General features: G+C 42.7%; 1 protein-coding gene across 3 annotated transcripts in view; it reads right to left on the bottom strand.

Moving 5' to 3' along the window:
• CTCF (CCCTC-binding factor) overlaps nucleotides 1–14,868 on the bottom strand; it is a 49,861-nt gene that overhangs the window by 19,009 nt on the left and 15,984 nt on the right. For all 3 annotated transcript variants that reach the window (XM_068527446.1, XM_068527445.1, XM_068527444.1), the window contains one exon: nucleotides 224–1,013. In XM_068527446.1, the coding sequence (XP_068383547.1) occupies nucleotides 224–1,004 (781 nt within the window). In that variant the 5' untranslated portion in view covers nucleotides 1,005–1,013. The remainder of the gene's footprint in view (nucleotides 1–223; nucleotides 1,014–14,868) is intronic.

The following is a 14,868-nucleotide window of genomic DNA, read 5'->3' on the forward strand; positions in this document are numbered from 1 at the left end:
AGTTATAATTATCTCATGCCACTAATAGATTTTCTTTCTCTTCAGGACTTAAAAAGTACTCAATCTGGAAAAACTTCTTTTAGACTGGCTTAAAAAGACTGGTGCCCACATCACAATCTTTAAAATAAATCCATTTAATGTAAAATAACCTGCATAGACACTGTGTTATGTGCTTTTATCCCAAAAAGGTTTTATGAGAGTATAATGGATAAACTCATTTTACCTTTCTTTTTAATTTTTGTTGGTTTTGGAGGCTTCATGTTACCAACCACTTTCTCTGCGTTAACCTCTGACAGCAGACCCTCCTGCTGCTCTTCCTCAAAATCGTACACAGACACATCCACATCTTTGCCCTCTTCCGTGTAACGCAGTTTGCTCTTTTTGGTTTTCTTCGTTTTTTTGGCGGGTGGTTGATAGTCTGGGTCTTTTTGCCAACTAGGATCTTCCTGAGGTGGAAGTTCCCCTTGCTCTAGCGTCTCCACCTCTCCATTGGCCCCCACTTTCACCACTTGAAACCCTTCAGGCAAAGGTAAGGTGTGACATATCATGGGTTCACTTTCTGCAAGGCCCTCTTTAGACACTTCATTCTCATAAGCCCCCTGAAGTTCTTCTACTGAAGTGGTAGCAACAGGTACAGTCACGGGAACGGGTACTTGCACAAGCTGAAGCTCTCCTATGTTTATAGGCTGTTCCTCCATATTTACAACCTGCAAGGTTATAATCTGGGTATCGTCTACAGCAGCCTCTGCTTCTGGAGCAACTGCACCCTCCATTACTTCAGTCTTCATCTGAAGAAGGGTAGGATCCAGCTGTTCCATCATTACCATCTGTACACTGCTATTGACATCCTGGACCACCTCACCCCCATCAGTCTGGTTCTGGGGTAGGTGGCAAGCGTCCTCTTCTTGGCCCCCTTCCCGGCGTCTCTGGTAAGTCTTTCTCTCCTTTCCTTTAATGAAAGTTTCAGACTCTTCCACAATGGATTCAACCGCCTCACCTTCCATTTCCCCTTCCTTTATTAAGGGAGAACACAGATTATTATATAAAATAAAATTTGTCTAATTGAAAACATGTACATTTTAAACAAAAAAGACCCCTGATGAATGAATTAGGCACCAGTGGTTGTTAATATTACAAAAAGACACAACAGATATTATTTACCTCCTGATGGAAGAATGGAATACCACCTATGAAGCAGTCTTGTCAAACAAAACAAAAAAATCTGAAACGAATCAAGCCTCTAGATCCAACTACCAATTAACAGGAAACTGGTGACAGATGATATTAAATTACACTACAGGGATGAAATTCATGAAATTCAGACTGAAGGAAACTGCAGGAATAACTACCCAGTTTCTTCTGCAAATAAATCACCAGGAGAAAAAAAAATGGGAAGGGTAGAGGGAGAACCTACAGATCAGTGGTTCTCAACCTGGGGTGACTATGCCTCCAAGAGACATCTGGCAAGGCCTGGACACGTTTCTGGTTGTCACTACTGCGGCAGGTGTGCTACCACTATCTTGTAGATGCTCTGGCAGAGGCCAGAGATGTTACTAAACATCCTGCTATGCACAGGTCAGTCCTCCACAACAAAGAATTATTGGTCCCCAAATGTCAATAGTGCAGAGGTTGAGACACTCTGATACAGACAAAAGAGGCCTAAGAGATACAGCAATCACAGTGTATGGATCTTGTCTGGATTCTGATTCAAACCAACAAATGGTTTTAAAAAATGCCACGAGGACTTCCCTGGTGGCACAGTGCATAAGAATCCACCTGCCAATGCAGGGGACACAGGTTTGATCCCTGGTCTGGGAAGATCCCACATGCCGCGGAGCAACTAAGCCCGTGCACCACAACTACTGAGCCTGTGCTCTAGAGCCCGCGTGCCACAGCTACTGAAGCCCATGCACTTAGAGCCATAACAGAAGCCACCGCAAGGAGAAGCCTGCGCACCACAACGAAGAGTAGCCCCCGCTCACCACAACTAGAGAAAGCTCACACGCAGCCACACAGCCAAAAAAAGATCCAACACAGCCAAAAATAAATACAATTAAATCTTTTTTTTTTTAAAAAGGGACTTCCCTGGTGGCACAGTGGTTAAGAGTCCGCCTGCCAATGCAGGGGACATGGGTTCAAGCCCTGATCCGGGAAGATCCCACATGCAACGGAGCAACTAAGCCCGTGCGCCACAACTACTGAGCCTACGCTCTAGAGCCTGCGCTCCGCAACAAGAAGCCCGCGCACCACAACAAAGAGTAGCCCCCGCTCGTAGCAACGAAGACCCAACGCAGCCAAAAATAAAGAAATAAATTTATTTAAAAAAAAAAAAAGCCACAAGACAATGAGATTCAACTCTGACTGGATATTTGATATTAAAGAGTTATTCACAAAACTGGTTTAAATCTTACACATTTCTTATATCTGGCAGAGGACCTCACTGTTTTTAGCTAAATTCTCCCTTAGAAAACAAGCCACCAGAGTTTTTTTTGGAGTCAAAATCAGAACTTGGATCCAGACTCCAATGGTCCTGCTTGTAGCTACACACACCGCTACCTCCTGTCTCACACCATCAACTTGACATTCATGTATCTCTCTTGTCTATAAGACCATGAGTTCCTTGAGGACAGAGACCATGAAAACAAGTAGTTTTTACTCTTGAGCACTATGCCCAGGTTGGTAAGAACACAATAAATGCTAACTGAATATATAATAGAAAACAGGAAAAAAAAAATCAGTTTTTTTCTGATTCACAGTTTCTGGCTCTTATGTCTTGTGAGTGCTGAGAGTACCCAGATACCTAAGAATAAAATGAGTTTGATCAATTATTTAATTCATATCAACAATCTGACTTAACAAAACTGACAAATATATAAAAGGTTAATTCAAAATTAAAAATTTAAAGTGTTTTGTATTCTTGCCCTCGTTTCAAACAAAGCTTTTGCTACTTCTATTAGAGACACGTTTCTTCAATTCAGGTACCTTAACACTATCCATACTAGCAGTCAGAGAAGGCTCCCTAAGTCAGGACCACCTGTAAAGCAGTACAAAGACTAAGACTATGCAGGCCTGGTCCTGCATTCTAGGAGTTACTGTCTAACAAAAAAGACAGAATAGGTACAATGGCTCAAGGCAAAAGTGGTAGGTTTGGAGAACCCTACATAACCAGGTGTGAGATCAAGATGGGCAGGATATTTAAAGACAGCATGGTGTATGTGCACACACACAAATTTTGCAGGGGAGGGGGTCCCTACGTAGAAAAAATATATGACGGAATTGGTTATGAGAAAGAATAAAAGAGTTAAAGGATAAAAGATTTAAAAAGCACAGGAGAGAGGAAAGGGTATAAAGAGATAGGAGAAAGATGTACTGGTTGTGACCATAGATTGGACGGTCTTGAATGACAAAATATTAAGACTATACTCGGGCTTCCCTGGTGGCGCAGTGGTTGAGAATCTGCCTGCCAATGCAGGGGACACGGGTTCGAGCCCTGGTCCGGGAGGATCCCACATGCTGCGGAGCAACTGGGCCTGTGAGCCACAACTACTGAGCCTGCGTGTCTGGAGCCTGCTCTCCGCAACATGAGAGGCCGCGATAGTGAGAGGCCCACGCACCGCGATGAAGAGTGGCCCCCGCTTGCCACAACTAGAGAAAGCCCTCGCACAGAAACGAAGATCCAACACAGCCAAAAATAAAAAAATTAATTAAGTTGAAGCAGCCCAGAGACATAATCACCACTTTAAAAAAAAAAAAAAAAAAAAAAGACTATACTCATTTGGTTGTCAATGGGAAATCATATATGCTTTCTTTCTTTCCTTTTTTAAATTTTATTTATTTTATTTTTGGCCACACTGGGTCTTTGTTGCTGCGTGTGGGCTTTTCTCTAGTTGCAGCGAGTGGAGGCTACTCTTCATTGCGGTGCACGGGCTTCTCATTGCGGTGGCTTCTCTTGTTGCAGAGCACGGGCTCTAGGCATGCTGGCTTCAGTAGTTGTGGCGCACGGGCTTAGTTGCTCCGCGGCATATGGGATCTTCCCGGACCAGGGCTCGAACCCATGTCGCCTGCACTGGCAGGGGGATTCTCAACCACTGTGCCACCAGGGAAGTCCCACATATGCTTTCTGAGCAGGGGAAATTAAGATTTACTTGGTTCATAAAGAAAAGTGCTTGATTTCTTCAACAAAGTGTATCCGTATTTTTGCAAAAGGGAAAGATGCATGATACATATAATGCCCTCTGGCTTTCAAGGCCCCTCAGTATCTGATCCCAGATAACCTATTCAGATTCATGACTTGTTGGTCTTTAGCCATTACTTTTCCCTGAATGTGTCTGCTGATAAAACAACCACACTATTATGCACTTAAAATTTTTCTCAAAATGATCCATTTCCCCAGTTGGCTTGTTAAAGCTCTTTGAGGGCAAAAGCCAGGCTTGAAGCAACCTACATATTTGGACAGATTCAGCAAACCTCACCATCTGCATGGAACAAAAACCAAGGCTAATGGAAAACCTTGTGGGTTGTTGCGTTGTCCTGATTTGTTCTGCCATTACCTGCTTTCATTAGTCCCTTATTCTCAACAACCAAGAGTATACCATTGATACAATGCTCAATGCAAAGACCTCTTACTATCTGTTCCATTAACAGTGAGGACAAATATAACAAAATGCTACCGCAGAACATGAGGGTCAAGGGACATTTGTGAAGTGCTTTATAATTTGCCTGTAAATAAAAAATGTCTGAGCATCAATGTGCTAGCATTTTTATAAGATCTTATTTATGTTTCTGATCACGAAAGACTACTTGAGCCATGATCATAACTATAATTACTTTTATATAACCAATACTGTTCAGATGGGTTATTCTCAGGACAGGAATGTTCTATACTGGCACTATCCAATAGAAATATAATGGAAGCCACAAAAGTGAGCCACATACGTACCATTAAAAAATTTCCAGGGACTTCCCTGGTAGCACAGTGGTTAAGAATCCGCCTGCCAATGCAGGGGACACGCGTTTGATCCCTGGTCCGGGAAGATCCCACATGCTGTGGAGCAACTAAGCCCGTGCACCACAACTACTGAGCCTGCACTCTAGAGCCTGCGAGCCACAACTACTGAGCCCGCGTGCCACAACTACTGAAGCCCACGCGCCTAGAGCCCACGCTCTGCAACAAGAGAAACCACTGCAATGAGAAGCCCACGCACCACAATGGAGAGTAGCCCCTGCTCGCCACAACTAGAGAAAGCCTGTAAGCAGCAACAAAGACCCAACACAGCCAAAAATAAAGACAAATTTAAAAAAATAAATAAATAAAAATAAAAATTTCCAGTAGCCATGTTTAAAAAGTAAAGAAACAGGTGAAATTAACTTTAGCAATCTATTTTATTTAACCCAATATGTCCAAAATATTATCATTTCAAGATGAAATCAATATAAAAAATTGAGATATTGTATATTCTTTCTTCATAAGCCTCTGAAATCTGGTATATATTTTATAGTACACCTAAATCTGAACTAGTCACACTGTAAGTTCTCAACAGCCACATGTGGTTAAGGGCTACAGTATTGGACAGCACGGTTTATACCTCTGTTATTCAAAGTATGATCTGAGGACCAGCAGCACTGGCTTAACCTTGGAACTTGTTAGAAACACAGAACTTCAGGCTCCACCCTTGACCCACAGAATCAGAATTTGCAATTTAATAGATCCCTAAGTGGTGTCATATATTAAAGTTTGAGATGTACTACTTTATACCATTACTCTTCTCACATTTTTTTAAAAAGCATTTTCCAGGCCATGAAGGTCTCTGAAATTAGTACCCCAGCAAAGATGATAACTTCAATGTTGGAGTTAGGAACAGAGAAAAAGCCCCATCCACCTTGGAAACATTCTTGGAAAAGTATCAAAGGACAAAGAACAAAAAATTCACAAGCTGTAAATGTTAATGCTAGCCCTGCCACAGAATCACTACATAATCCCAGGCTATTGAGATATCCTCAATAATAAAACCGGTAGAGGGACCTCCCTGGTGGCGCAGTGGTTAAGAATCCGCCTTCCAATGCAGGGGATGTGGGTTCGATCCCTGGTCAGGGAACTAGATCCCACATGCATGCTGCAACTAAGAGTTCGCACGCCACAACTCAGGAGCCCGTGAGCCACAACTGAGGAGTCTGAGAGCCTCAACTAAGTAGCCCGCCTGCCAAAACTAAGACCTGGTGCAACCAAAATAAATTTAAAAAAAAAAACAAAAAAAAACCCAAACAAACAGTGGAGGAAGAACATTTAATCTCTGAGCTCTGAGATTTTGTAGCACACAACAATTTGAAGAACACAGAAAAATCCATGTTGTCTCTGCCATGAATTTGAGAACTTAAAATATTAGAAATTGCTTTTAATAACCAAGTACAACCTAAAAGAGGTTACAGAATTATAAACCAGGTGAAAAAGAATTGGTACAAAGGAGTACAAATTGAAACCAACTGTGCTGCCAGGGAGTTGAGTTGACAAGAGTGTTCTCTCACTGTGAAAAAACACATGGCATAAGGTCCATGAACATCAGCATCTGTTCAGGGTCTTAAAGCAGTAGGTTCTATTTTCACAAAGAAAAATCAGACACAAAGTAGCAAGCCACCAGCCTGGCCCACACACTGCTTGGAAATCCCTGCCAGCAGTGCATCCCTTCCAGCAGTGGATCCTTCTACTTAACTTCCTCCAAGGAAAAGGAGTCTATGAATCAGTAACAAACTTAATAGCCTGGACCAGGTCGCTATCCTCACTCCCTGGGGCCTGTACTCTCCTAGCTGTGTCACCCCATTAGCGGTTCTGATCCATCCCTTTCCTCCCTCTATGGACTCAGCTGTGTGTCCTGCTTTCCACTCAGTTTCTCTTGAGTCTCTCATGTTCTCTGCCTCTCTCCTTGCTTGAGTCAGGCATGCTTTCTAGGTTTTGTCAAATCTTTTTGTGGACCAACGCCATTAAAAACGGGTTTTTACATTAACTTCTGGACACAACATTTTCAGATTATTAAAGCATACTAGCCTATTTATAGAAGTCTGAAAAATGAAGCACATATAAAATTTTTTTAAAAAGTTGTTCACAATTCCTATACCTAGAGATAATCACCTAGTATACTTTGGTGCTGTTTTCTGGGTTTTTTTCCTCTTATGGATATGTATTTTTAAATATAGATGAGATCGTGTATATGGCTCTGCTCTTAAGAACCTGTCCTTGCCCTATCTAGCTCTCTGTGGTCCCTGTGCTTGGTCTACAAGCACCATTCACCAGGAACCACACCAGCCAACCCAAAGGCCTCCCCCTCATCCTCAAACTCAGTTTCTTTGGCATATAACAGTATGAAACTCATACTCCTCCTTCATCAGCCTTTCTTCTCCCTTGGCTTCCCCTGTCTCTGAGAGCTCCTCCACCAGCCGCTCTGAGCACATCCAGGCTCTGTTCCCTTCTCCGTAGCCATTCCGTTCACTAGCCTTTTTACTTCAGCTGTCTCCACCCAAATCCACAAGCGCAATCCCCCAGTTTCACTGCCTAAAGGATCTCTCTCATGTGAGTGTTTGGCTGTCACCTTCAACTCAATGGCATTGGATAAGGAATAAAGAAACCTGGGGAATTTCCTGGCGGTCCAGTGGTTAGGACTCAGCGCTTTCACTGCTGTGGCCTGGATTCCATTCCTGGTGGGGCAACTAAAATCCCGCAAGCTGTGAGGTGCAGCTTAAAAAAAAAAAAGAAAAGAAAGAAACCTAGATTCTAATCCCTAATCCAACCAAATGAGCTTGGCACATGGGTTAGTCCTCTGGGCTGCAGTAGCACACAAAAAATGGAACTCTGAAGAACAGATCCTTCCTGTATTCTCTACCATCTTGGTGAAAAACTGAAGCTTAGGAACACTTTTTAAAAAATCATTCTATCAACTTATGGGTAGAAGATGGGGCAGGAGGAGGTTCCCTCAGACTGAGGCAGAGTGAAACTGGCACATGGGGGTGAGGGAGCTGGAAGAGAGGAAACTGGTATTTGAGCACCACCCTGCCCTTGCTCACCACTATTCTCTCACTGTGAAAAAAACACATGCTGACTGGTTGAGTGGGAGGATACCAAGGCCCCCGAGGTCAAGGCCCCTGAGGTCTGCCTATGCTCCTACACTACCAGCCTGGCCTGAATCCTAGGGGAACCTGCTGGATCAGCCCTCCCCCTCTTGCCTGTCAGCTCTATATTGCTCAGATCTTTTTATCTTAAAACTCCCCTTAACCCCTCTTGACAATTTAGCATCTGCCATCTCCGTATTCCCCCACACTCAACCTCACACCAGCTGTCTCTATACCTTTACTTCTCTTCCATGCCTCAGTTCACCAGTCTGGTTTCTGTTCCCCAATACTCTACTGAACTGCTCTGAAGCCAGCAATGGCCCTTAACTGGTAAATCCAAAAGAGACTTTTCTGTCCTTATCTGACTTGACCTCTCTGTGGAATTCAGCATCCTATTCTAGGCTTTATCCCAGAATTATGCCAGACCATCAGAAAGCTGGGTATACTTGGGTCACATGGTCTTATCCCCTACAGAACTTGCTTTCACCAAGTTTTGTTTTAGCATTATGCCCTTGGCTTACACTAAAGTATACATGGGAGAAATTTCATTTGGAGTTACATGCTTAGAAAAGCTTTGCTTTTTCAACTAAGGAATTTTTTTCTTTCATTGTGAGACCTATGTAACAGGATCATGTTACCATTACTTTAGCTGGCCACACCCTAATAAATCTTTTTCCTCTCAAACTATGTAGTAACCTTTTATTCTAATTTGTATTTTCTGGGGTTTTGACTTTATATCATTTACCATTTGTATTTTCTATACATTTCTTCAAATTCTTTGTGGAACAAGATGAGCTATAAATAAACGTGAAATTGTATACACGTATATATTTAATAGAAAATACAGAAAAACATAGAAATACAAAGTTGTAACAATCTTTAACATAACCTCAATTCAAAATCTGAAGACCTATTTGAAGATCACAAAACTCTTCCAGGAGGCATAAAAGACCTCACTAAATAGGGACACTACTATCTATATCCATGATCAGAAAGGCCAAACATTGTAAAGACGTTAATTATTTCTACTTCATTTAATCTTCAAAATCTCTGAAAAATAAACAAGATATTGAGGATAGCAATAAAATTTCTGAAAAATGAACGCTACTTTTTTTTTTTTTTGGCCGCACTGGGTCTTCGTTGCTGTGTGCTGGCTTTCTCTAGTTGCAGCGAGCTGGGGCTACTCTTCGTTGCGGTGCGCGGGATTCTCATTGCGGTGGCTTCTCTTGCTGTGGGGCACGGGCCTAGTTGCTCCACGGCATGTGGGATCTTCCTGGACCAGGGCTCGAACCAGCGCTGCCTGCATTGGCAGGCGGATTCTTTAACCACTGCACCAAGGAAGTCCCCAGAAGGCCATTTTTTATTTCCAAATATGAACATAGTATAAAGCCACAATAAGTAATACAGTATAGTACTGTCACTATCACAGCCAGCCAATGTAAACAGAGAATCCAGAAAAAACTCCTAGCATATAAAAAGTTGTCAGTTTAAAATTAGTGGGGGAGGTCTACCCTGGTGGCACAGTGGTTAAGAATCCACCTGCCAATGCAGGGGATATGGGTTCGAGCCCTGGCCCGGGAAGATCCCACATGCCGCGGAGCAACTAAGCCTGTGCGCCGCAACTACTGAGCCTGTGCTCAAGAGCCCACAAGCCACAACTACTGAGCCCGTATGCCACAATTACTGAAGCCCGCGTGCCTGGAGTCCGTGCTCCACAAGAGAAGCCACGACAATGAGAAGCCCGCACACTGCAACGAAGAGAGTACCCCACTCACCGCAACTAGAGAAAGCCCATGCACAGCAACGACGACCCAACACAGCCAAAAATAAAAAAAAAATAAATAAATAAATAAATAAATTTTTAAAAAACAACAACAACAACAAAAAAATAAAATTAGTGGGGGAAAGAGGATTATTTGATAAAAGGTACCAGAAAGCGCTTCCCTGGTGGCGCAGTGGTTGAGAGTCTGCCTGCTAATGCGGGGGACACGGGTTCGAGCCCTGGTCTGGGAAGATCCCACATGCCGCGGAGCGACTAGGCCCGTGAGCCACAGTTGCTGAGCCTGCGCGTCTGGAGCCTGTGCTCCGCAACAAGAGAGGCTGCGATGGTGAGAGGCCCGCGCACCGCGATGAAGAGTGGCCCCCGCTTGCCACAACTAGAGAAAGCCCTCGCACAGAAACGAAGACCCAACACAGCCATAAATTAAAAAAAAAAAAGGTACCAGAAAAACTATAAATACTTGGAACACAATGAGTTACAGCTTTAATCCATCTGGAATATATTCTGTTGTCAGAGATAAGGAGAGACGTTAACAAAAACACAAAAAAGACATGGGAGTTCCCAGGCGGTCCAGTGGTTAGGACTCCGCGCTGCCACTGCCAAGGGCCCAGGTTCAATCTCTGGTCAGGGAACTGGGATCCCACAAGCCACACGGCCACACACACACAAAAAAAGACAAATCCAAACACCAAACTTGAAATAAGATACAGGTGAGTGACCTTCTGATCTCAGAATAAGGAAGGCTTTGTGTTTAGATTTCTAAGTGATAGAAGAGCCTAGAGGAAACTGTTGAAATTTTGACCACCTTAAAGTAAAAATAAATAAATTTTTTTGTAAAAACAAAAACATGTTGAATAAAATGGCCAACAAGAAAATATATTTGCAGCATATTATGACAAAGGATTAATACTAATATCCTTATTATATAAGTAATTGTAAATTTTAAAAAAAAATTCCTTTATTTTATTTTCAGCTGCATTGGTTCTTCATTGCTGCACACGGGCTTTTCCTCTAGTTGAGGCGAGCGGGGACTACTCTTTGTTGCGGTGTGCGGGCTTCTCATTGCAGTGGCTTCTCTTGCTGCAGAGCACCGGCTTTAGGCGTGCGGGTTTCAGTAGTTGTGGTGCCTGGGCTCAGTAGTTGTGGCTCGAGGGTTCTGGAGCGCAGGCTCAGTAGTTGTGGCACACGGGCTTAGCTGCTCCGCGGCATGTGGGATCTTCCCGGACCAGGGCTTGAACCCATGTCCCCCGTATTGGCAGGCGGATTCTTAACCACTGTGCCACCAGGGAAGTCCCCAGTAATTGTAAATTTTATAAGAAAAAGACAAATACTAAAAGAGAAAGCTGGGAAAAGGACACAAGTAGATCATTCAAAGAAATACAAATGGCAGATGAATAAGAAAAAAAAAAAAAAACAACCAAATCTCCTAAACATTAAGAGGAATACAAATTAAAATAATGTGACAGCATTTTACCTCTATTAAACTGTTAAGGCTGTTTTAAAGGATAACTCCCAATGTTGGTCAAGGTGTAGTGAAATGAGCGAGGTAACTCACAGATACAGAGAACAATCTAGTGGTTGCCAGAGAGGAGGTGAGTTGCGGGGGATGGGCAAAAAAGGTGAAGGGGACTAGAGGTACAAACTACCAGTTATAAAATAAATGTTATAAAATAAATGTTACAGAGAATAAAAAATATTAACTTTGTATGGTGTGCAATCTAAAAAAATATCGAATCACTATGTTGCACACCTGAAACTAATATAATGTTGTAGGTAAACTATACTTCAATGAAAAAATCCAAAAAAAACAGCAAGGTAACTGGTGATATGAATCAAGAATTTTTAAAATATTCAAATTACTGTGATCCAATAATTCCACTTCAGACTTTATGCCCAGAAATAATCAGAGGACTTCCCTGGTGGCTCAGTGGCTAAGAATCCGCCTGCCAATGCAAGAGACACGGGTTCAAACCCTGGCCGGGAAGATCCCACATGTCACGGATCAAGGAAGTCCATGTGCCACAACTACTGAGCCTGCGCTCTTAAAGCCCACGAGCTGGGGCTTCCCTGGTGGCGCAGTGGTTGAGAGTCTGCCTGCTAATGCAGGGGGCACAGGTTCGCGCCCTGGTCTGGGAGGATCCCACGTGCCGCAGAGCGGCTGGGCCCGTGAGCCACAATTGCTGAGCCTGCGCGTCTGGAGCCTGTGCTGCGCAGCAGGAGAGGCCGCGATGGTGGGGGGCCCGCGCACCGCGATGAAGGGTGGCCCCCGCTTGCCGCGGCTGGGGAAGGCCCTAGCACAGAAACGAAGACCCAACATAGCAATCAATCAATCAATAAAAAAATAAATCTTTAAAAAAAAAAAAAAAAAAAAAGCCCACGAGCTACAAATACTGAGCCCGCGTGCCACAACTACTGAAGCCCGCATGCTTAGAGCCCGTGCTCCGCAACAAGAGAAGCCACTGCAATGAGAAGTTCACGCACCGCAACAAAGAGTAGTCCCCGCTCACCACAACTAGAGAAAGCCCGTGTGCAGCAACGAAGACCCAACACAGCCAAAACTAAATATTAAAAAAATAAATAAATTAAAAAAAAAGGAAATAATCAGAGATGAACACGAAGATTATAAGGACATTATTAATCAGAGTGAATAATTATAAACAACCTAAAAGTACAACCACAGGGGAATAGTTAAATTTGGTAAATGATGATACATCCACGAAACAGAATATTATGCAGATATTAAAAATCATGTTTTAATATAATCCTTATATGAGGAAAATGCTTGTTTCATAGCTAAAAAAAAAAGGGGGTGGGCAAGAGGAGAAACAGAATGGAATAGTCATTAAGAGCTTAGGCTTTCCAACCAGAGACCTGCATTCCAATTCTGGTTCTTCTACTTACTAGCAGTGTGGCCTGGAGTGAGACATGCTACCCTTCTGTGCCTCAGCACCCTTTCCTACAAAACAAAGATAATAACCGTATCCATTTCACTGGCTGTCATAAAGATTAAATAAAACAATGCAGGCAGAGCCTGGCTACTGTGCTCCTCTGTATCCTTATAGGTCACCCCAGAAGGCAATGAACACATGTTAGCTTAACATATGACCTTTCTGTTTCTTAGAATTCTAATCACAAACCTTGGATAAATTTTCCCCACAAAAATGACTTCTCTGTAAACTACCAATTATCTGCAGAATGAAGGTAGCAACCAGTTGACAGAATCTGGTAACTGATCAAATCCAGGAATGAAAGAGAAAAAGAGCCAAAAAGGAACAAAACAGCCTCCCAGGCTGGTCTATCTTACTATAGTAAGTCTGTCCAGCATATTGCTGCCAGACTAAATCTTCCTGAAATGCGGCAGAAAAACTCATGAGGATTGAGGGTTACTCAATCAACTCCGAACTCTTTGGCTTCGATCCCAGAGTTCTGTATGACTTGTTACCATCCTTTCGACCCATCCAACCTCACCTTTGGGGTATCTCCCGCACAAGAGCCTACTGTCTTGTCCCGCCAGGTCAAGTTATCCCCTACTCAAAGTCTTCTCAACCTTGACCAGTGCAGACTGAACTCTAATTTATTTGTTTCATTTTTGTTATTTTGTTTGTCTGTAATATACTGTTCTATGTATCTGTCTTTTCCCCTAATAGACTATTAGCTCGTTAAGGGCAGGAACTATGCCTTTTACTTCTGAATACTCTACAGCAATGAACACAAAAACAGTGTTAGGTAAGCAGCAGACATTCAATACTGGTGTCACTGTCATATGAAACATGTATAAATGGTTCCTGCACATGACAAAAGCAGGAAGAGAACATGGAAAAACAAAACCTTGTTTGTATGCTACGTGGAAGCTTAACTATATGAATTTATATCCTTTATTGCTATGTTTGTATCATTTCTCAAATAGAAAATAATAAGTCTTAACAACACAAGTATAGGTTTAAGATTTTAAAAATCCTGCCACAAAAATAAAAGCTAATTGTGAATACACTAATTTTTGAAGATGTTAAGACTTAGTAATTTATCACCTGATTATGTGGCTAGATAGCAAATGTGTCAGGTTATTTCTCAAAGGAAAACAACCAAAATAACCTTTCATACTCACTAGTTCAGAGTTTAGTCATTTGGGGACACTGGTTATTATAAAATATATGTGTACTAAGAATAACACATGTGCATTGAGAATAAGACAGTAGAGAAGGACAATTTCCAGAAGTCTGCTTTATAAATAAAATCACCAAAACTTTTTGTTTAATACACTTTTTTTTTTTTTTGTGGCTGTGTTGGGTCTGCGTTTCTGTGCAAGGGCTTCCTCTAGTTGCGGCAAGCGGGGGCCACTCTTCATCGCGGTGCGCGGGCCTCTCACTATCGTGGCCTCCCTTGTTGCGGAGCACAGGCTCCAGATGCGCAGGCTCAGTAGTTGTGGCTCACGGGCTTAGTTGCTCCGTGGCATGTGGGATCTTCCCAGACCAGGGCTCGAACCCGTGTCCCCCGCATTAGCAGGCAGACTCTCAACCACTGCGCCACCAGGGAAGCCCTAATACATTATTGTTGTTCTCTACCGGGACAACAGATAGCTAAAACCCCAACTTATTTCCTGGAGCAGATCAGAAGACTGTCTACACTCTTGGCAAGAAACAGCAGCCCCAACTCCCCACTGAGATTCCATAAGCCACAGCAATTCTGAAATAGCCTAACATGGAGGTCACCTAACAACTTGCCTTCAGACTGCTCAATACAAAACATCAGACATCATTAGAAGGCAGAGAAGAGAGGAGACACCTTGTAGCTTTCTCTTTTCTACATCTTTAAATTAGAAGAATGTTTTTACCCAGGAAGACTGAAAAACCTAGTCCAGTATTCTGACTGCAGAGGATGCTAAGTGCCATTAGGACAAGGGGAAAAAAAAGGAATTACAAATAAGTAACCAGTTTCTCCTGAGAATGAAAGGAAAAGCTGACTTTTATTAGATGCAGAACACTAGCCAAAAA

This window comes from Eschrichtius robustus, chromosome 19 (assembly GCF_028021215.1).
Source record: "Eschrichtius robustus isolate mEscRob2 chromosome 19, mEscRob2.pri, whole genome shotgun sequence".
NCBI classification, from domain to species: Eukaryota; Metazoa; Chordata; class Mammalia; order Artiodactyla; family Eschrichtiidae; genus Eschrichtius; species Eschrichtius robustus.